This window comes from Lipotes vexillifer, unplaced genomic scaffold, assembly GCF_000442215.2.
Source record: "Lipotes vexillifer unplaced genomic scaffold, Lipotes_vexillifer_v1.1 scaffold811, whole genome shotgun sequence".
Taxonomy (NCBI): domain Eukaryota; kingdom Metazoa; phylum Chordata; class Mammalia; order Artiodactyla; family Lipotidae; genus Lipotes; species Lipotes vexillifer.
The window spans coordinates 6225-29525 of record NW_006775554.1 but is presented as its reverse complement, the minus strand read 5'-3'; the positions used below and the strand labels follow the sequence as shown (position 1 = coordinate 29525).

Here is a 23301-nt window from a genome sequence, read left to right as displayed (position 1 = left end):
TATATATATATATATATATATATATATATATATATATATATCTCCCTGGCGCAGTGGTTAAGAATCTGCCTGCCAATGCAGGGGCACGGGAAGATCCCACGTGCCGCGGAGCAACTAAGCCCGTGCGCCACAACTACTGAGCCTGCGTGCCTAGAGCCTGTGCTCCGCAACAAAAGAAGCCACTGCGATGAGAAGCCCGCACATGGCAATGAAGAGTAGCCCCTGCTCGCCGCAACTAGAGAAAGCCCACACGCCACAACTAAAGAAAGCCCGCACGCAGCAATGAAGACCCAATGCAGCCAAAAGTAAAATTAATTAATTAAAAAATGTATATATATAACTATACATATATTTAAATTATATATAATTATAGATTAAAAATATAAGTAACTATGTAGACAGAAGTATAATATATATAGTATTATATATAGTCATATATAATTTAAATGTATATGTAGTTAAACACTTGTTATATATTGAATATTTACATTTTAAATTTAAGTTTATATTTAAAATTTATATATAAAATATATAATTTAAATATATAGTTATATAGTTTTACTTTATACTATATATACTTATATATAATTTAAATATATAGTTTTATATATAATTAAATCATATAGTTTTCTATATAACTGTATAATTTAATTCTATATAGCTATATAGAATATACAACATATAACTATATACAAAAATTATATTGATATATCTAATTAAAATTTATCATTGGAATTCTGAATGTTTGAAATACTGTGGCTTGCTAGAACTGAGCTAGGAACCAAGCCTGGGGGCCCTTCTTTTTCTCTTTTGTGTTTATCAGCTTGGTAGTCAAATGGGGCAATGGGCTGAGTTACTTTATCCTGGCCGATCAAGCAATGTGTTTTGGGTCCGCTTATCACCTTCGCCCCAGTGGGACTGTCCTGCAACCATTTAATTATTCAATGCCCCAAACAAGATCATTCAAATCAGATAAACTGACGGCCCTCCTAGGATGCTGGGTGCCCATACATCTGTTGTCCTGCCAGGAGCCTCAGCCCAGCAATGGCATCCAAGTGCACACGCCCTCCCCACCATGGGAAGCGGGAAGCAGGAAGCGGGAGCGTACGCGATGACGTTGAAGCAATCCTTGTTGGACAGCTGCTCCTCCAGCAGAAGTCTCAGGGAGTGCTGGATATGAATAATGTACATGGAATTGGTCACAGAGATATCGAGCAGTATAACCACCCTAAAAAGAAACACAAGCTTTAAGAGGAGAACCGAACCTCTCAGATAATGTTTATTTTGTTCCATTTTACTATTTAACGTTTTTTCCAGGGGAGTTCTGCATGCCAAATTCATAGCTGGCCAAATCTCCATGGTCTGAAGTCAACACAGGCGGGTTTACAACAGTAGAACCTTCTCTCCAGGAGGGTCTATCATGGTATAAAGCCTCGTGGTGGAGATGGTTTAAGGGCAGGGTTGCATATAATGATTTCGTACATTTCCTTGTTTTAAATTACTAGTATTCAATATTATTGTAGGTTGGGGTCTATGAAGGGAAAACAGAAACAAGCTAAGCAAGTTAGATGGGGAATTAGGCGTAACTGGGGCCTCTGGGGAAATGTATCATTATTTTCTCTCTCTGTTTTAAGATCTCTAGTGCTATTCAGCCTTCCCCTTTTATTACTTCAAATCTTATAGTCCCATCTCCTCTCCCCCCCAACCTCATTTTGAGACAGCTATGGATAGCAAAAGAAAATCCACTGGATAGAGAGTCAGAAGGCCTTGGTTCAAGTCCCACTTCCTGTGTGGCCTTAGGCAAGTCACAATACCTCTCTGATCCTTGGCATATTTAACTATAAACTATTTATAATGAGACTTCATAGGGTTGCTTTGAGAATTAAATGATATAATAGATGAATAGCATTACAAAGCATAATACTTGGTAAGTGGTAAGGCATCAAGTAAGGTATGGAAGTGATAATGATATTTTGGATACCTATTGTTTCTCCCTACTCAGCATCCATTACCTCTTCTCACAGCAGCATCTTGATTTTTGGGGGGCGAGGAGGGGGAATACCTCTGTCTCTAACAGTCCATTTGAGTTGGGCAGAGCTGACGCCAGCCCAAGCTTTAAGAGTGGACATTTGACCCCAGGCAATCAGAACATCAAACCCTCTTGGTCCTAGTGAATTGCTCAAGGATGGACCCTTGCCCCAAGCCCTGGGAGTGCTAAACTGGAAGGAAGGAAGTTGGGAGCATTGGGCAGCTATCTTGCCACCTGGAGGGGAAAGCCAGCCTGAAAACAAAGCGAACAGAGAGGAAAACAGAGCTGAGGGATGGAGAGAGATTCCTGACATGCATGAACCTCTGGATCAAGCCATGCCTGAAGATAGCTTTCAAATCTAGTCTAGAATTTTCAGTTACCTTAACTAGACTTCCCTGATTTGTTTAAGTCAATTTGCACTTAGTTTCTGTTGCTTTTTAACAGAAAGATTCCTGAGTGACATTGTTGATATTGAGTGATGCTGTTGTTGATGTTGGGGATGATGGTGGTGACTTTTCCCTCCAGGGGTTCTGCTGAGTGATTACTGATCCTTAATCTAAATGATGGCTTCTGACGCTACCAACAGGGAATTCATGTGTTGGCTGAGTGCTGTGTCACACATGACACCCATGAAGGACAAGAACACTACTGGGGGAAGGTACCTTTTTTCGCAGACGGTGCCCCAGATTCTTCTGCTGGCCAAGGAGAGCCGCTCGATCCGCCTCTCGTACATCCGCATAGCTCTGCTGAGCTGCTTCTGCAAACTCATGCGCCACACACAGTGAGCGACTGCGCAGAGCATGGCCGATTAAGGGGTCTGGGGGGAAGGGGGTGTAGCCCACTTGGTTTCTGGGAATGGTGTGTCAAGGCCATGGGTATCCAGGCAGTACAAACATTCTGTTAAAGCATGGATGAGTCTGCCACAGGATCAGGAAGGGAAGAGTCAAAGTATTTCATTGCCTCAAATGGGGAGGAGGTAAATGTTGACCCAAAGGATCAGAGGCTTTTGATCCAGGTCCCTGCCTGGCATCCAGGTCCCTGCCTGGGGAGGAGGTGGAGAAAGCTCCAGAGGGGCCTGTGGGTGGAGCACAGTCTCTGTTTATAAGAGGGAGTTCAGTCAGTGGCTTGGTGCCTCCACATTCCACCCATCTCCCTCCCCACACCCCATATTCTGACTGATGGGACCCACCACTGACCTGGTACTCATACAGGAAGGGCAGGTCCACGTGAATATTCTTCATGGTCCCATCATGCCATTCAAATTGTACCATTGCCTTCTGCGCTCAGGTGTGGCCAGGAGGGGAGCAGGTGAACAGAAGTACAGGTGGGGAAGGATTTTAAGAGTAAATTGGCCACTGGGCTCTCCAAGTGAGATACAAGAGAGGGAAATGGGCTCTTAGCACATCTGGGGTTGGATTATGCCCCTTCTTCCCCACACACCAGGCCATTGCCTTGTCTGGAGCTGGCAGCAGAAGGCCTTCGGGATACAGTCCCCTGAATGAACTGTGCCTGACAGCAAGCCAGCTCCCTTCTCAGGAGGCTCTTCTGAACATCAGAGTCTTTACTACAAGATATGGCTGGAGGTTTGGTAATAGCGGACTTGGAGACCTTAAAACATACTAGCCATGAGTTCTTAGGTTTGGGAACCCAGATGCGCCTTCATGGACACTTTGAAAATCAAATTTGTTCACTTTGCTCTTTCATCCTCCACCAAGTTGTCATATCTCTATCACTCCTTCCATCTAGTCATCCATCCATGGGCTGCCAGAGCTCTACATGCCCACACTCTCTCTTTCCTTTCATTCTTCTGCCTTTCCACTGATCGTTCTTTTCCTTCCTTTTCTTTTTCTTTTTTTTTTTTTGACCACACGGTGCGGCATGTGGGATCCTAGTTCCCCAACCAGGGATCGAGCCCATGCCCCCTGCACTGGGAGCGCACAGTCTCAACCACTGGACCACCAGGGAAGTCCCTCCACTGATCTTTCTATTCGCCCATTACCATTATACCGTCCTTCCAGTTTTCTATCCTTCCACCCTTCCTTTAATCTTTACTTTCATTCTTTCGTCTTTTTTAAAAAAATATTTATTTATTTAATTAATGTTTTTATTTGGCTGTGCCCGGGTCTTAGTTGCAGCACATGGGACCTTTGTTTCCACGTGAGGGATCTTGGTTGTGGCATGCGGGATCTAGTTCCCCGACCAGGGATCAAACCTGGGCCCCCTGCATTGGGAGTGCAGAATCTTAACCACTGGACCACCAGGGAAGTCCCCATCCTTTCATCTTTCTAATTTTATCCTGTCATCCATCCTTCTAATTTCCCTTCCATCCTTCCATCTGTTCACTTTTCCATCCATCCATCCATCCAACCATCCATCCATCCATTCTTTTATCTATTCATTCATCATTTCCATCCATCCGCTCATTCATCCTTTTCATTCTTCTTTCCATCCTTCCTGCCAGCCACCATTCACTGAGTGCTTACTTGTACTAGATATCGGGGATAGAGGGTTGGAGAAGGGCTTTTTCTTTTAAAGGGCTCATACTTTGGTGGGGATTAAACATGTAACAAACACACACATTAGCGCATTACAGGAGCGATAGTAGAAGTCTGTACAAGGTACAGCGAGGACACAAAGAGAGTGTGTTCTGATTGGGAAGGAGGAAAACCTCCATGGAGGAGGTGACCGTGGTGCCCAATATACTCCCTCTTACCCCAGTCTCCCAAGTTTCATTTTCGTATCTTTGAAAAACAGCAGTTAGAGTAGATTTGATGAGAGTTCTAGACTCCTGGGTGGAACGCCTCCATCCCACTCCAGGCCCTCAGGCCCTTGCTCCTTGGGCTCTGTCTTATGACTTCTATTTCCTGAACATTTCAGAAAGGAAATACCATGCAGGAGCTCCCCTGCATAGGACTGGACAGAACTCTGAATCCGAGTTACCTCATGGATAGTTGATGATACTGTCTTCCGGAGAATAGGCACAAATTCCTCCACGGGAGAGAATGCATTGGGTGCCAGAACCTGATAAAGGCTTAGCTTCTTGGCTGTAAAAATAAATGGTGGGGTTCAAGGCACGACTCATGAAGCCCCAAAGGGTTCATTCATTCCTTTCAGTTAGTCACCTGAGTCCTGGGTTCTTCCCTCTTTGGGTATTTACCTTTCAGGCTATTGGTCTTTAGCCATTCTGCAGAAGTCTTGTCCAAGTTTGGGAACTCAATTGTGAGGGGATCCTCATGTTTTGGGGGTTTAGGCAAGAGACTCGTGAGTGGCCTCTTTGCAACCTCTGTGGAAATCTAATCGAAATGAAAAATCATCCTTACATAATCATATTTTAGAGCTGGAAAGTCCACAGTCTCCCCCACCCATCCAAGGGAGCATCTTAAAACATTACCTGGTAAACTAAAGGCAGTTCTGCCTTCCCCTCCCACTATCCCCATCCGCTTCTCAGGAGATTTCTGGAATTTCCAGGAGAAGAGAGAGATGTACCCAGAAGCTCACTTCCTCTTTCACTTGTCCATCCTCCTCACCCCTTCCCACCCTTACCATTAAGATAAGCACCTCGGACTCCAAGATGACAGGTGGCCTTGCCGAGGGCTCAAATATAAGGCTCCAGGGAACTAAAAAGTATCTCCTGCACCAAATCATTTAGGGAGCCCTGATCTAGCCCACCCTCCCTCGCCCACATTTACAACCAAAAACCTGAGGTTCTGAGAGGTTAAATCACACAGCTCATGTATGAGGAAAACACAGAACAGCAATTCCCAAACTTCAGACATTCAAGCACCTCATTCATGAACTTTGCTATGAGTACCACTGTACTGTTATTTACTTAATATTTTAAAAATCAAACATACAACATTAAATCTTTTTAATTATTAATTTTAATAATATTAATTGAAATTAATGTTAATTTCAATTTTAATATTTGACTTCCTTTTTTGTACTTAAATAATTTTAGAAAGATCTATTTCTGCCATAATGAGCTAGTTTTAAGTGCATAACATTGAAAAGAATATTAATCTATGTATCACCTTATAATCAACTTGCAAACTACAACTAGTACGTGTGTTTCATTTTGGGAAACATCTGGCAAGGTTTTGGCATCAAACAGACCTGGGTTCAATTGAGACTAATCAGCTTCCCTCTGTGATCTCAGGCAAATTATTTAAACTCTTAACTTCAGTTTTCTCATCTGTAAAATGGGGGTAATAACATACCTACCGCAGACTGTTGCTGTAAAGATAAAATAAGGCATTTAAAGAATTAAGCATTGTGCCCATCTTAGAGTGAGCACTCAGCAAATGAAAACTATTATAATACTAATAATTATTGTTATTGTTTTAGATAGTAGAAGAGCTGAAAGTAAAATTTAAAATCCCAGTCTAGGTGCTGTGTTTCTTTCACTACATCCAGCCAGGTCAAAACGTCTGGCACCCCAAATCCATACATTCATTCTGTGAAGCTATAAACGCATTACCAGTTCTCTTCCGTACGCAGCTTTACCGGTGATTGTGTCTATAGGCTTTCTGAGTTACTCTGCTCATGTGAACTTAAGCGTCCTCAAGCAGGGCCTTTGCCCCGAATGAGATGCTGGTGGGAAGACCGTCTTCAAGCCAGCCTACCCTGTGTGGTTGAGGTTTTCACCATTCTCCAAACTGGGGGGAAGGGAGGGGCAGTGGTAGGGGGAAGGGGTGGCAGGAGCCTGCTGGCCTTTCTCTGAAATAAATCTATCGGTTAGAAAATCCGCCAGGATCCTTCCAGCGGAGGCCTGGGCAGCTCACAGCTGTTGGGACAGCGCGGGGCGGGGCCTCGCTTTGTTCCATTTTCGGGACGTGGGAGGCCTGGGAGCCGCGCGCCCTTGCGTGACAGGTGAGACAGGAGAGCACAGCAAGGACAGCTGCGTGCCTCCGCGGAAGGTCTGAGCTTGGGGCTCTCACCACCTACCTCGTGCATCGAGCCGGTCCGCTCCTCGCAGGGGGCGCTCTGGTGCAGGGCTTGCACACGGCCCCGGAGGCTCTGGGCCTTCTGGATTTCTGCCAGCAGCTCATCCACCTCCCGGCTGCTGTAGATCTGGGGGTGGTGAGGGCAATCAGTCATCCAGCAGTCACCTGGCTACCGGCAGTGGGAAAGGACAGGCAGCCACGTGAATCCCTAAGGCGGAGCGGCAGGCTCTTTAAAGCGGACGTTATAAACCGGGGTCCGTGTGCAGGACAGAGCCTGCGAAAGTCAGTGTTCCATTTGTACAGTATTGGCTTGCAGTGTTTTTAAACAACTGAAGGGCCGTCTAGCCTTAAAAATGGGAAGAAACACTTTACACCCTCTAGGATGACAATAATAATAATAATAATGATAGGAGGAGGAGGGGAGGGGAAGCAGGAGGAATTGGGACTGTGGGATGAGGGTGGAATTGTAAAATGGTGCAGCTGCTGTGGAGAACTGTTTGGTGGCTCCTCAAGAAATTAAACAGAATTACTACCTGACCCAGCATTTCTACTCCTAGCTTTATACCTACAGTAATTGAAAACAGGGACTCAGATACTTGCACACCAATAATCATACCAGTTCACAACAGCTCAAATGTCCATTGACTGATGAATGGATAAACAAAGTGTAGTATATCCAGAAAATGGAATATTATCCAACGCAAAAGGAACAAAGTTCTGATACAGGCTACAACATAGATGAACCTTGAAAACATGATGCTAAGTGAAAGAAGATGGACATGAAAGGTGTATGATTCCATTTATATGAGATATCTGGAATAGGTAAATCCCTAGAGACAGAAAGCAGATGGGTGGTTACCCGGGGCTGCAGGGGATGGGGAACAGGGAGTCACTGCTTTAATAGGTACAGAGTTTCCTTTGGGGGGGGGGGGGTGGAAATGTTTTGGAGCTAAATAAAGGTTGTGATTGCACAACATTGTGAATGTACTAACTTCCCCTGATTGTTCACTTTATGTTACGGCTTTAATAGGTACAGGGGTTCCTTTGGGGGGGGGGGGATGGAAATGTTTTGGAGCTAAATAAAGGTTGTGATTGCACAACATTGTGAATGTACTAACTTCCCCTGATTGTTCACTTTATGTTACGAGAATTTCACTGCAATTTTTTAAAAATGTAAAGAAATCACACACATACAAAATCCAGGTTTCTGGCTCTTGTTGAAAAATCAGAAGACCTGGCAACACTGGTGGTCACACTCCTACAGAACACCCGGCTGGGGCTGCACGGAGGTGCCTCTTTAGCTGCGGCAAGTGCTGTTTCATTCACCGCAATCCTTACCGCTCACTGTTGTGTCCCCATCAGAATCAGTTGTCATTTTTTGTCACCTTTGCACTGTTGTTTTGCCCATAATAACGAAGACAATGAAATTTGTTTTACCCATACCTCTACCGAGAGTGGAAAAACAATAGATAAGCCAAGAGGTTCACAGGTTTTAACAGAAAATATTTCTTAAACCAGCCAGTTTCACTCACTCACTGTACTTTCCTAGCCCCTGGAGTCTGTGAGTCCTCTAGAGTCTGGGCAATGAGGTAACAAGAAGGGGTTCTGCCCAAGGAAAATGTTGCCTGACCTTGGCTCCCTCATGGGAAATGTCCAACTTTTCGACACTTGAACATACTTGTGAGATGCAAATATTCATGTGCTCACGGCGATTAGGTTAGCAGGCAAGGCACAGCCTATTAACTGTCACCTCCGTTGTGGACACGGAGTATGCGATGTTATTATTAACCGGGACAAGGATACTAATGGATGGATTGGTACAGAATTACTTGCTCGTTCAGAATTGATTGCTGTGCGTCTCCTGCAGTAGGTGGGGTCCATCTAGGAGACAGAACTGAAGCAGCTGCTTCAGGCTCAGAGCGCTGGTGGGAGCAGAGGTGGGCTGGGGCCCATGTTGATGGGAACTGGCTAGGGATTCAGGATTCTACCGGCGTGTAATCAACTCATCACACACACCGACAAAAGGATCTCTTGTGACTACATGTTGTTTCTGTTCTTCCCACATATGCATTTTAACCTGATTTTACCTTTGTAAACCCACTGAGTAGGGGAGGGGGGAAAGCAAGCACACACACAGCATGGTCTGTCTGGCCCAGATTCCCCAGGCACAACCTTGGAGGCAGGCAGGGATGGGAGGAGGGGGCAGTGTGTTGGCCCAAGGGATTACCTCTGTCTCTGTGCTGTAGCAGTGGTAGTAGCCCCCAAGAGCTTCTGCAAGGTTCTTCAGAACAGCCTGTGGGGATGGTGACAGGGTGAGCCGTCACTAGGGCAACGCCGGTACCTTAACAAACTTTCTCCTCGTCTGAGCCTCCCAACTGAGCTTACCAACAGGAGAACTAGGTACAAGGAGAGTTGTGTTCTGGTCCGCAGCTTGGGGACCTCAAAGGCTGGCCCAGCTCACTATAGCCAATCCAAGGGAAGCCTTGGAGAATCTCGATACTTACAGGGGGCACCTGATCATCGCATTTGTAGGTGATGATGTGGGTGATGAGGTCCCTTCCTATGATGGACTGCTGGATGTACTCGGACAGGATTTCAGAAGGCTGATCTGGGCTGTGGAAAAGACGGAAGAAGAGAAGGGAACGCCTCAGCCTGAGGACATTCCCCAGCAAAATGGTAAATCCCAAGGAACGTCTACCAAATCTAATCAACCACCTGTGTCCCAGGTCACCTGTGTAAGATACAGGGCTGAGTGGGCCACAGGCCTGGCCACCCTGGCTGCCCTGCCCCAGCATCTGCGGACAAATGGCCTGGAAACACAATCCTTCTCTCAAGCGTACGTGAAGAGTCTTGATGGTCTTTTCTCTAACAATGGTTTGGTTCTCCAACCCCTTCATGTTATCAGCTTAGGAAAGGAGACGTACCAGCTTCCCAATATGGTCACCAGAGAATTCAACCCCTTCAGAGCGAAGATTTTCTTCAGGGCTTGCAGCAGATTGCTGCCTCTGTCAGGCTGCAGTTTCTTTACCCAGAGCTTGAGTTCCTGAAGGCTGCGGGAGAGGATAACAACCTAATAACTCTTACTAGAGGCCAGGCCCAGGACAGGTACGAGCTGGTATAAATCTAACAATCATTCTTTGAGGTGGATACCTTTATTCCCATTTTATAGATGAGGAAACTGAGTCTCAGAGTTAGGACTTGCTCAAGGTGATACTGTAAGCAGCTGGCAACGCTGAGATTTCAAACCAGGTGTGACTCTAGGGCCTGAACTTCTAGTGACTCTGCTACATGGGGGTCTGGGGCTAAGCTCCTTCCCCCTCCAACTCTCCTGTGAGGCAGACCTCAGCCTGAAGCACAGAGTTAATCCCTTAACCCTAAGAGGGCTTGAAGAGAAGGCACCGAGGCTGTGTGGCTACATTCCACATGGTTGGGATGCACACTGCTCGTAACAGGGAAAATTACATAACACAGAGCTTTCTTGGTTAAATGCTTCATGTGGCACTAGTGAGACAGCCCTTCTCTTTCCATTTCTCTTTCAGTCTGACCTCCCCCTGCAAAAAAGACCCCTCAGCTCGTTGCCAGTAAGTCTGTCTTTCATTATTATAAATGTTTGAATCTCCCTTTTAAACAAAGAGAACAAATCCCAGGCCTGGTGCCCTCTCTAGTCAATAGGTTTCAAGCTGGAATTTAATAACATTGTTTTGTCTGCTTTCATTCTATTTATTTTTATAGCGACTTTCTAATTATGGCAAGTGATACGGGCTTCTCAGTTATGGTATTGATAGCTGCCATCAAAGTAAATATAGCGTTGATATTTTAAAAAATCGATAATAGTACAAGTAGCACAGAGTAAATAATAGTTCAGGTGGCAGGGACAGGACAAAAATCACAAGGGAAGACCAGGAATAATTGCAGTTGAGGAACTCTTGGCTAGATGGTCTCAAGGTAACTTCCAGGTCTGACATTCCAGAGCTCGGGGGTTGAACAAGAGTGGAAATCACAGTAAAAAACACTCTTACCCACTGAGTACCTGCTCCATGCCAAGTACTCATTTTTCACTCATCTTCACAACAACTCTGTGAGAAACAGTTGTCCTTGCCTCATTCTGCTAATAAGAGAGTTAAAGGACCTGTCAAGATCCCCCAGTAACTGTCAGAGCCAGGAATCAAAGCCTGCACTGCCTGAACAGGCACTGCTCTACCCGGAAGGCCTCCTCTTTACAGCTAGTGCTGGGCAAGGGGACCTCGGTCCCAGAAACCCAAGCATGTGATTTTTCCCTGGGATCCGCTCTGGGCTTTGGAATCCAATCCTGACTCTGCCATTTTGGAAAAGTTCCCTAACCTGAGTCCCAGTCTCCTCATCTGCAAAACGGGGGGTAGTAATCCGATCCCATGTGATGGTTATAAATATTAAGTAAGAGAGTACTTGTGAAGTGGAAGCATGGCACCTAACACATGGTGGATGATCAAGGCTATTGCCTTCATGGAAAAGAGATATCTATTTACTGGCATAAGTAAGCAGAAATTCTTACCTTCCCCCTCTCCCCACCTGCAAAAAACCCTCCAAACCAGAAACTCCCAAAGGACTAGCTAAATAAATTACAGTATAGCTACACAGTAGAATACTATGCAGCTATTAAAAAGAACGAGGTTGAGGGGCTTCCCTGGTGGCGCAGTGGTTGGGAGTCCGCCTGCCGATGCGGGGGACATGGGTTCGTGCCCCGGTCCGGGAGGATCCCACATGCCGTGGAGTGAGCCATGGCCGCTGAGCCTGCGCGTCCGGAGCCTGTGCTCCGCAACGGGAGAGGCCGCAACAGTGAGAGGCCCACGTACCACAAAAAAAAGAAAAAAGAAAGGAACGAGGTTGATCTCTGTGTACTGAGAGAAAATGATAGTCAAGATTAGGTGCAAAGCCAAGATGCAAAACAGTGTAATGTGCGCCTGATTATGTTTAAATAAGAGAGGATAAACACACGGATGCGTGTATGTGCAAAGCCTGTGGAAGTAGATAGAAGAAACTGTTATTGGGAGGTGAGGGGGAACTAGGTAAGAGGGAGACTCATCTGCTATTATTTATCCTTTTATTCTGTTCCAGTTTTTGAAAATGAGCATGTATTATTTTCATAATAATAAAACTACCTTGCTAGTTTTCTGGGTAAAAATGGTGTCTCATCTTTTCATTTTGTGGTGCTCGTGGGGTGATTTTTCCAAAAGTTATTGGCTTTTGTGAATTGTCTCACTTATCTGTTGGGGGTCTTTCACTTTAATCATGCAATAAAGACACTAACATTTAGGGAGGAAGATGACCAGGTAGACATCCGGGCTAAGGCTGGGCAGTCACTCACCTGGAGGTGCCGACTTCCACCGGGCTGGGCCACAAGGTGCTGGTGGTGGTACCGAAGGACAGGACGTACAGCTTGTCCTTGTGGCTCAGCTGCTCATCAATGAGGCTCTGGTGGGCAAAAGGACATCACTGGCTACCAGAGCCACGGGCCACGTGGAGCCTGGCTCCACCTCTCAAGCCTTGGCTGGGCCCTCTGGGCTGGGGTGTGAGCCGTGCTGAAACAGGGCTGCTTAAGGCCCAGCTTAGTAGCCCCACGTTGACATTTGCTTGCTGCCCATCCCAGCCTGCTGCTGGCTGTACATGGCGGGTATGGGGCCTGGGTCGTTAGCCAGCGGCTTGGTGGGCCATTCCGGGAGCTGGGCCCTCACTCCTGCTGACCGAAGACCATGTGCTCTTCTGCCGCAGCTGCTGTGCACTTAGGTCATGGGTGCAGTGGGATGAGTGCCCGCCTCAGCGTGTGCTGTGGTTGGACCCTCAGCACTTCACTGTGGCACCCAGGGAGGAGAATGGAGGTCGGGGCAGCGGTTTCTTTCCCGGGCGTGTGAGTTGGGGATAGAGCGATGGGTGCAGGGCCGACCCATTGGATGCTCTCAGACTCAACCTGGTGAGTATCCAACAACAAGATAACTCATCCCTCTGCTTCCCGGCCAGCTACAAACTTCACCTGTTACTGCCAACACGAGCCTTGCCCTGGCTAAGACTGGACCAGCCCAGCTGGGGAATCTTTGGAAACCGGGCCCTGGGACCTGTCAGGAAGAGGGGCCTGCACTGACACCTGTTCCCTGACACCTGCTGAGACCAGGAACAAGGGACAAGTCTGGAAACTGGCCCATGTTGATCCCTCTAAAGGGTCCTGGGACCAGCTGTTGCTGCTAAGGTCTCATTCAAAGCTCTAGAGGTTCCTCTAGGAAAACAGACCCTCCATAACACGTCACAGAAACTGCGGAGGCTTTTTTCGATGCCAGACTCTGTACTGAGCACTTAATTTGCATGAACTCCTTTTGTCCTCTGGTGACCCTGTGAGGTGGCGACTGTCATCATCCCTGTTTTACAGATGAGGTAACACGGTCACACAGCCGAGAAGTGGTGGAGGTGCCTGGGATTTGACCCTAGAGTTCTTAGCTTCTGAGTTACTGCCAAAGTAAGCAGGATAGCTCCTTGTCTGGAAGAGGCCGGAAGCCCGTGCTGTGCTGAAGTTAGTCCAACTGATTACCGCCTGCGTGCCCTCCTTCCAGGCTCTTGAGACAAAATCAGGTTAGTAGGGACTGCTGTGGTGTGAATACTAGAAGCTCACACTGCAGCTGAGAAAGACTGAGGCTGGGTTTTACAGAACTCAGCATATATTGTTTTTAACTGTAGGTGCTAAGTGTGAACTGTTCTTTGCAAAACACTCCATTTTGCACTTGCTATAAACAAAGCCCATTATCAAGCTCACAAGGGGAGGGTGGGGTAGAGGTGCCAGTTCCAGGTCCTTCTCTGTGCCAGAGAGACTTACCATGAGGTCACTTTGGAACTTCTCCTTCTGAGGGCCACTGCTGACAGCTGACACATCAATGAGGACGCCGACTCTGGTCCCCTTGATGAGGCCAAATGCCTAAAACCAAAGAGGCCGTGCGGAAACAACCAGCACAGCTCTGTGATTCTACAAACCTTTTACTGGGCAGCTCTGTGTAGCAGATGTTCAAACGCTCCCCGACCTCAACAAGAAGCCGCAGACGGAAGACCCATTTCATAGAAGAATGCTGCAACTACTGAAGCCCGCGCGCCTAGAGCCCGTGCTCCGCAACATGAGAAGTCGATTCTACAAACCTTTTACTGGGCAGCTCTGTGTAGCAGATGTTCAAACGCTCCCCGACCTCAACAAGAAGCCGCAGACGGAAGACCCATTTCATAGAAGAATGCTGCAACTACTGAAGCCCGCGCGCCTAGAGCCCGTGCTCCGCAACATGAGAAGTCGCCGCAATGAGAAGCCCACGCACCGCAACGAAGAGTAGCCCCCGCTCGCCGCAACTAGAGAAAGCCCACGTGCAGCAACGAAGACCCAACGCAGCCAAAAACAAAATAAATAAATTTAAAACAAACAAACATGCATTCCCTTAAACCTAGCCATTGAAATTCTAGAAACTCATCCCATAGAAATAACTGGAAAAGTAAATAAGAGGGAATTGGAGCCCAGTGATGCCAGATAGTCCCAGTTTTTCAAGAGAAGACTGAAAGCAGACATAAAAGTGAAATATCAGGATTTTTCAATCTTGACAACTAATTCAAAAAATAAAACTATGGAGGCCAAGAAAAACATGGTTATAGGGCCAGATCTGCCTGCGTGCCACCGGTTAATAACCCCTGCTTTTATCCTCTGCAGATATGGAAACGGACACCCAGAGAAGTGAGGCCTTGCTGACAGCAGAGTCGGAAACTGGGCCCTGTGATGGACCATGCTTCACCCCAGGTGCCCCAGCACGCAGAAGACTCATGAGCTGGTTCACAGGTGATTGCTTCCCTGGAATCCAATCGGGGCTTGTTTCCTGGCTCCGCGGTAACTCCATCAGAAAGGGGTAAGGGAAAGAAGGACCCAACCAGCAATCCCTGCCCCCTTTGTCAAAAGTGCCAGGACAGGTGTGATGTGGGGAGGCAGGTGACAGCAACATTCCCTGAATGGATGTTTGTGGAGTAGGTGAAGATTTCACCCCTCTCAGTTCTCTCTGCCTGTGTTACCACGTGCAACCAGAAGGGGCGTGTCACAGCTGCAGATGTGCATTTGCTGACCTGTCTAAGCAACGGAAGATGGTTCTGGATCTGAGATGTAGACTACACCCTGGAATCGGCCTGGGTAGTAGAGGTGGGGCTTGGGGGTGGGGAGCATGGATTTCAGCATCTTGCCTGTCCCAGGGTTTAAGAAAAGAGTTGAGGATTGCCTAAGGTGAAAGCAGATGGTGGGCCAGAAAAGCATCAGTGGAAGAATACAGGCTAAAACAAATAAGAAGGTAAAATAAAGGTTAATTTGCCCATGATCACTCTTCTACTCTTTGGGTCTGAGGAAAACATTTAATCAAACTTTCAAAAGTTATGTCCAGATGATCAGCCTTAATCATAAATCTCATTAGGGGTCTGAGGTGAAACGGTCCAGGTGATTTCTGCTATTCTCACCCAGGATCTGTTTCCCCTTCTGGTAACAGCACTCTGGCTTTCCATGCGCAGCCATCTGTCTCCCTCCTCTCAGTCCATGAGGTTTGGGGGGGGCTCACCCAGTCTCCCCCAACTTCCCTCACCCCCCGTCTTCCCCCAGGCGTGAGCACTAGTTCCAGGCCCAATCAATTAGTGCGTCTCATCCTCCTGGTTATGGTGATTGGTCTAAATTGGTCCAGAGAGTGTCAATCCCAGGACTTGGGAGGGTGTACTGGGAAACCAAGGTGAGATCCTTTTTGACATGTCACTTTAGTTGGTGACATGTAAGCTTAGAGCTGCTGGTGACCATCTTCCCAAGACTGGGGGAGCCTTCCCGAGAATAAAACCAACCCAGGGGAAAGCAGAGCTCAGAGACAAAGAATGACATCATTTGAACCCCTGGATACAGCTGTGTTTGAGTTTTTCATTTCTGTAGGTCTAGAAATTCCCTTTTTAGCTTTGGCTAATATAAATTGGAGGTCTAGCACTTGCATCTGAAAGGGTTCTAACAAGTACCGGTGGAATGAGTGAAAGGAGGTAAAGAATGAAATCTATTACCTTCTTGCTGTTTTCTGTGAGCCACTGAATTCTCTGTTGATAGAGTTCAATAGCCCTGTCAAAACACCAGGAAGACTTGTCACCCAAGGTCAGCTTCATCACTGAGCAAAACAGCCACTTACGTACATGGAAGGAAAGTGCGGATGGGACTTTCTTTCTTTTAATGTGTCTAAGGCATTGGGAGAATATAAGGCAAAATCTAGCAAAGAGAAAACTGAAGGTCTGTTTTCTGGGATAAAGGATGGAGGGGATTGTGAAAGGGATCAAGTGTGTGTGGGGTCCTTTTGCTGATGCAATGTTCATTGTAAATGGCTGTGGTTTGGTGGAACTAGGTGGGCTTCGAGGGAGGGCCAGTCTATGGAGGATGGGGGGGCGTTCTCATGAGGAAGGTGGAAGAACATTCTTGCTCTACTCAAATCTGTGTCTTCTCAGGTGAGACTTCCTAGTCACCTGGACGTGATCATAAATACACAAGTGAGGCAACTCAGCAGCAGTTTCTCAGTGGATTGATGAACCAAAAAGTTAGTTTTTGAATAGTAAGTGGCCAGGGGAATTTCTTGAGTTTCCCTTATTGCAAACTATTCCAGTGGCTGTTTGGAGACCAGCCTGTAACAGGCACTCAAGTTAAGGACTCAGCCACGTGAACTTAACTGAATTGCCTTCACTGAGGCAGGTGGGATTTGGGGGCCCAGAGAAGGGCAGGGAAGGCCTTTGGATAAAAACTCATGGGCATGGGGCAGTGGGCAGAGTCATAAGGCATGCATGAGTGTGGGTGCAGGTAAGGGCATGGGCAGGTAATGAGACAAGCTTGTCTTTGAGACCCAGCTCTGCTGTTTACTAGCTGTGTGACCTTGGACAAGTGTGGTAAACTCCACAGCTTCATCAGCTCCAACAAGAAGATAATAAGACTTTATCCAAGTCAATTTGCCAAAAGTTAGTTTACTGAAAACCAATTCTCTGAAAATCAATTTGCCAAATGACCAATTAACTGAGGAGACCTGAAACATTCCTTAAATTGCTGGATTCACAATTAAAACCAATCAACCAAAATATTGCAGAAATCTTTAAAATCTGTTTAAACTTCCAACCCAATAAAACTTCCAATAAAAGTTACAGTTAAAATGTTTTGATAAATTTGGCAAATTGGTTATTTGGTAATTGACTTTTGGTTAACGGTCTTGAGAGTAACACTATATTTTGAGTTGTTGTGAGGATTAAATAAGATAATGTGTGCAGCCCTTAGCAGAATTCCTGACACATTAAGAAATGTTGGCTATTAATTATTATTCTAAGCTTTTCAGAAACCTCAGGCAAGAAGTAATCATGGCCCATAGATTGGTACACCGGGGATGGATGGTGACGTCAAAATCTGGTTTGGGGGAATTCCCTGGCAGTCCAGTAGTCAGGACCCCTCGCTTTCACTGCCAAGGGCCCGGGTTCGATCCCTGGTTGGGGAACTTGGATCCCACAAGCCTCTTGATGTGGCCAAATAAATAAGTAAATAAACCAAAGAGAAGATTTTTTTAAAAATCTGGTTTGGAAGTGGGGAGCCTGAATATTTTTGACATACATCTGTAAAAGTATGAACCCAATCAATCTGTCATCGAAAGTGGTCACTCTTAACCATTACACATCAGATGAGGCCGTGAGGTTTTATGTGTTCATCCAAAGGGACCATGGATTTTAAAAGGCTAAGAAAAACTGATATGGTCCAACCTCTTTATTTGCAAAAACAGGAAATTGGGGCTAGAAGCGGAAAGAAGCCTGCCCAAGGTCCCACAGAGACTGTCGTTTGAACAAAGTCATTTTCAGGCTGCTGAAACCAGGTACTTCTTGAGCTCTTGGGTTGTTGGGAAGACACGGGAAAGCATACTTACTCAGAAAGCTTGGATTCGAATTGGTGGATGGTCTGGGGGGAGATGTGCGTTTTCCTCGTGACATTGCTACCCTCCTTCCTGAAGACGAAAAGTCTTATGAAAGGGTCTCTTGGGCTCAGGGGGATGGACGTGTCTTGCAGGCTTGGGGGGAGAGGGGAATGGCTTCAGACTTACAGCATGGCTGTGCCCTGGCTTATCAGGTCAGCCAAGGTGAGTTTCATAGACTTTAAATTGTGTGTTAAAAGCCAATCTTCTGAATCCTCCCAAGCTGAAGACAGCTGGGTCTCATCGCCCTGCAGCCTCTGCAAGACAGAAGCCAGAGTCACAGAAACCAGTGGAAAGAGAGGGTGAAGCTGAGGATGTTTTAGGTTCCCTCCACGTGGACCCCTAAGGGGTGCCAGCCTGACCAGTCCCACCCGAGAGCAGTCTGTTCAAGAACTCGCCTTGCTGAGGCAACAGACAAATGCGGAGGCCGGTGCTCTGGGCCAGTTGCCCGGAAATACCCGCTCCCATCCCTCACCTCATCCCCAGTATGTGTCTAGAGGAGTCAAGCGCCACTCGCCACATCCTGCCTTGTGAGAGACTGAACACACAAACACACAGTGGCTAGACCCTGTATGACAGCAGAACTCCGACCCACATGCGTAGCAACCAGACCATGGAGCCAGACCACAACCGCTGCAGCAATTGGGTCGGGAAGTCAGGACTCCGGCAGTGACTGCCAGCTTGCCTACTTTTCATCCCCTTTTCAGCTCAGGACCAACCAGAGAAAACCAAACATGCCCCCAAATCAGTCACAAGAGGCGCCGGCTTCTAGTTAGTCCGCCTCTGGCTTCCTTCAGGGTTACACCTGGAGCTTTCCCTTTTCTCACCATAAAGCTTTTCTTCTCCCCTGCCAACCTTTGAGTCTCTGTCAAACACAAGTGATGGTGGCGTCTTTGTTTATTTCTGTATTTGCATTCCCTGCATCCTTCCAGGTATACGAGTTCTGCCTCCCTCTCAGTCTGAGGGATCCTCCACAAACATTTGTTGACTGATGGAAGAGGGAATGGGTTTCCCTGTCCATTCCAGAGGCCAGGAACAGGAGCAGCGGGTAAAAGTTTTAGAGGAAGAATTTCCGAGCCATCACAGGAGTCTGGCCATGAAATGATCGAGCCCCCTTGCTTGTGCTGAGTGACACGAGTGTCACTTACATAGTACTAAGCTCAGGACGTGGGTGGTGGCCTTGGTGATGGAGCTGAAGTCGTTCACAGCAAGCATTCAACATTGGTGATACATTCCAAGAGCCAGAAGGTGGAGAGAGCTGACCTAAGACTCTGAGCCCACTTTGCCTTGTTCTGAGCCCTGCTTTGAACTAGGCACTGTCCCTGGTCCTAGGGCTACCGTGTGAACAAGATAGAAATGTTCTCACCCTCTCGGAGCTCACATTCTAGTGTGGATAGATGGTCAGTAAAGAAAAGCAAAATCAACGTCCATAATTTCAGCAAGGAACAACTGTATTAAGAAAGCAGGGCAGGGCAATGTGATAGAAAATGACTAGGGTGGAGATGGGGAGGTCACTTTAGCTGAGATGGGGGGTCAGGGAAGGCCCCTCTGAGCTGTGATCTGAAGGTGCAGGAGGAGTCAGCCCTGTGTGTCTCTGGGCGCACACAGTCCAGGCAGAGGTGGGCTTGGGGGCAGGGGTAGAGTGCTGGAAGCACAGAAAGGTGGCCACGGTGGTTGGAGTGTAGCGAATGCAGGGTAAGCATGACGTGAGAAGAGGCTGGAAAGGTGTGCAAGGCCTGGAGCAGACAGGGACGCTGCAAGAGCTTCCAGCACGGCCGCCATTGTCTGTGTGAATCAGTGGGCCTTACATGTTGCCAGGGTTGGCTGTGACTCAGGGTGTGGGACACGGCCTCACAAGGGGAGAGGCCGGCTCCGTCCCACAGTGAGAGAAACTGCCCTGCAGCGTCCAGTGACCATGGAAAGGGCCTGCACACTGCTTAGCCCACCGCGGCCCCCGACTACATCCAAAGATGGCTTTGCCTGTCTCCTGTGCACCTGCTTGAACCCTGGGTGGGAACTGCTTGGGCTTGTCTTTGTCAGGCTCTCCTTGTAGACGGTGAGGTGATAGACCAGGGGTTGAAATTATCTCTTGTGGCTGACCGAGCTGCATTAGACAGGATTAGATCAGACAGAGGATTCAGAAGGAGGAAAGGGCAGAGGAAGAGAGGGAGGGGAGGAGGGAGTACAGTCCTGGGCCCCCCACTTACTAGCTTTGTGATGCTGGGCAAGCCCCGTGTCTCTTTCTCCACCTGTAAGATGGGCGCGTGACGCTAAGATCTAGAGCGTGGTCTGGTGTGCTGCTGCATAAACGGTTCTTAACAGTGATTTTTGTTTCCCCTCAGGTTGGGTCATAAACAGATGGTAACAAACAAACAAAGGCAATGAAAATAAACTGCTGCTATCATATTCCAGCTAGACAGTATTGGGTGCCGTAAGTTCTGTGCCTGACACCTCCTCACCCTCTGTTTCAACATATGTATTGTATAGCTGATTCACTTTGTTGTAAAGGAAACTAACACACCATTGTAAAGCGATTATACCCCAATAAAGATGTTAAAAAAAGAGGAAATTAGCAAGTGTTAAAGAAGTGTGAAAACATGAATAATTAGAGCAAACTCTTAATAGTGCTTATTATGTGACAAGCACTTTCCGTATATTAACTTAATTATGTCTACAAAATAGGTTCCATCGTTATTAACCTCATTTTACTGACAAGGGTGCTGAAGTATTGAGAATTAAGCAATTTGTCCAGTCACACAGCTAGTTAGTGGTGGAGCTGGGATTCAAACCCAAGCAGTATAGCCTGAGCCATGCTCATAATCACGATACTATATCGCCTTTAAATTACCACCAAACTGTGACTATCTTTGTGAAGGATCGAGAGAGAACTGACTGAAAACACAACTTTCTCAGTATGTGATTCTCTGCTAATTAATGTCCTGCCCCAGAACAGCACCGCCTATAATCCTGGCCCCAGCCGCTCGCTTAGGAAAGTGGTGCTCTGCAGCATATAAACACTAGGTGTCACTCTTCTCATCTTTCAGGACAACTACCTCCCTTTGGTAACACTGAACCTGGTAGACTTCTAAGTCACCTCTCTTCCATTTTACTTGCATTTGAAATGATCCATCACTTTTTAGGACATGGGTTTTGTATTATTAATATTTGAAGAGCCACCATTAAACACATGATGGATTTTGACTGTAGGACATACTGATTATATACTGAAGGATGTGCTTTACATACAGAAGAATAAGATCTTTGTGCTGGGGCAATCCTTTCCCTCTTTCCCACTGCTATTCATTTGTGAAGTAAAGGAGGCCCCAGTTGTGCCTGATAAATAAGAGTGGTCCTTGTACACCTGGAAAGTCGTGTATTTGATAAGAAATTAGTTGAAATAAAGACTCATAGTATCAACATCTAAAGTCATTGAAAGAATCCTTCAGAATTTCCAGACTCTATTGACATTTGCTCATTTCCTTTTAATTAAACTTGCTTTCCCATAAGTGCCAATACTGGAGAAAAGTAAAACAACGATTTTCCTGATTTTTAATTGCTAGCATTAAAACTGTATTGTTTTTGACTGATTATCATTTCAAAGGACCATTGTTAAACTCTAGTGTGGAATAGGTAGATGGTTATGGGCCAGACTTGCACGGACAACCCCTGATGACAATAGTTTCTATGGTAGAGTGAATTGCAAGTTCTAGACAATCCACTCAGCACCACGGGAAGAGAGAGCTCATCATCACACTGAGAGTCAGCCTAAGACCACAGTTCTGGTTATTCTAGAGGTTAATTCTCCTGCCATAACGTTCTCACTCCAATGGCACTTCCTGAAACTGATTTTTGGATCTAGATTTTAGGGAATCCTACGAGAAAAACAAATCTCAGGAAGGAGAATCTTAGAATTAAATTCCTTAGTCTTCAAGATTTGATAACAAGGACAGTGTCTTCACATCTCCCTGAATATTTAATGATATGGCCAAGAAGGCTATACAATTTCTATAAACAGCATAGAGATTCTTCAGTCATTTCTAAAGGCAAGGGATCAGAGACGAGTGTGTAACTAATCCTTTTCAGTCCTGAGATCCTACGTGAAGAAAGAAATAGCCAGAGTTTAACACATTCTGCATATTCCCAGACTATGATTTGTAAGCACTGCCACTCAGTTAAAGCACTATGGTTTTTACCAGCAAGTCCTGTGTCTGGTTAATATGTGTAACCAGTAGTCCATTGTCTAGCTTTTGGCCACGTTCATTGATATTCTTCTGGTTCAATTGCTTCTTTGGATCTCTGTCATTGTTTCTCCTCGTGCTAAAAAACACAAAGTAGTTTGATCAATGCCCCAGCACCAGACATTGACTCCACGTTGTCAGGGCCTCCAGAAACATTTTACTTCTGTGTAGTAACTGGGAAAGTTTCCTGTGTAGATCCCGATAAAATGTGGACTCCAGGTTCATAAGACATTTTATTCTATTGTTTTGGTAGTTGGGTAACTGAAGCCCTCAGGTATAAGATGATGCATCAACCATTTACCCAGTCTCACTTAAAGGCAGGTATTTCCCCCTCAACTCCCGTGAACAAAATATTGTTGTTGTTGTTTTCATTTGGAAAGCCAGAGAAGATGCTTACCAATGATTTTCCAGAAACTTATTATCTTGACCATGGAAGTAATGACTAGTTTGTGTGGCCATTATAAAAACACCCAATGCTTATTTTCCTAAGGAGGAAAAGAATACCAGAAAAGAAAAAGGTAAGTGCAGCATATGGACAACAGCTCAACTGTTCTTTAATTCATTCATTCAATAAATACTTACTGAACACCTACTAGGTATCAGGCTTTGTGCTAGATGCTGAGGATACAACAGTGAACAAGATAACAAAGGTGTCTCGACTTCAGCACTTTCGACATTTTGGACGAGCTAATGCTTTGTCGTGAGGCTCTCCTGTGCATTGAAGGATGCTTAGCAGCACGCCTGGCCTCCACCTGTCAGACGCCAGTAGCAACCCTGCCCCCCTGCAAGTTGTAACAACCCAAAACGTCTCTAAATATTGCCTAATGTCTCCTGGGGAGCACAATTGTCCCCAGTTGACAATCACTGAGCTAGGCATCGTCCTTGTCCTCCCAGAGGGGGAGAGTGACGTAAATATAGTAATAACAAATTGTGGAAAGTACTGTGAAGGAAGTAAACAGGATGATATGATAGTAGTCAGGAAAGGAATCTGCTTTGCATAGGTCAGGTGATCAGTGAAGGTGTCTTTTGAGCTTAGACCTTCTTATTTTTTTTATAAAGTATCTTATTTTATTTTATTTTTATTAATTAATTATCTTTTTTGG

The 23301-nt window shown here is 46.2% G+C and overlaps 1 protein-coding gene and 1 non-coding gene across 2 annotated transcripts in view; both read right to left on the bottom strand.

The window, feature by feature from the left end:
- The window catches only part of VWA3A (von Willebrand factor A domain containing 3A), a gene marked incomplete at its 5' end in the record, with an annotated part of 44288 nt that extends 21613 nt beyond the window's left edge, over positions 1-22675 (bottom strand). The window contains 16 exons of the mRNA XM_007450005.1: positions 1109-1228; positions 2692-2786; positions 3226-3306; positions 4970-5073; positions 5187-5322; positions 6974-7099; positions 9200-9265; positions 9477-9585; positions 9897-10022; positions 12317-12423; positions 13811-13909; positions 16039-16093; positions 17916-17993; positions 18090-18217; positions 22154-22277; positions 22596-22675. Of these exons, the coding sequence (XP_007450067.1) occupies positions 1109-1228; positions 2692-2786; positions 3226-3306; positions 4970-5073; positions 5187-5322; positions 6974-7099; positions 9200-9265; positions 9477-9585; positions 9897-10022; positions 12317-12423; positions 13811-13909; positions 16039-16093; positions 17916-17993; positions 18090-18217; positions 22154-22277; positions 22596-22675 (1634 nt within the window). The remainder of the gene's footprint in view (positions 1-1108; positions 1229-2691; positions 2787-3225; positions 3307-4969; positions 5074-5186; positions 5323-6973; positions 7100-9199; positions 9266-9476; positions 9586-9896; positions 10023-12316; positions 12424-13810; positions 13910-16038; positions 16094-17915; positions 17994-18089; positions 18218-22153; positions 22278-22595) is intronic.
- On the bottom strand, positions 4221-4293 carry TRNAG-CCC (transfer RNA glycine (anticodon CCC)). The gene has a single exon. It is a non-coding gene; the product is annotated as a tRNA-Gly (tRNA).
- Positions 22676-23301: the final 626 nt, after the last annotated feature.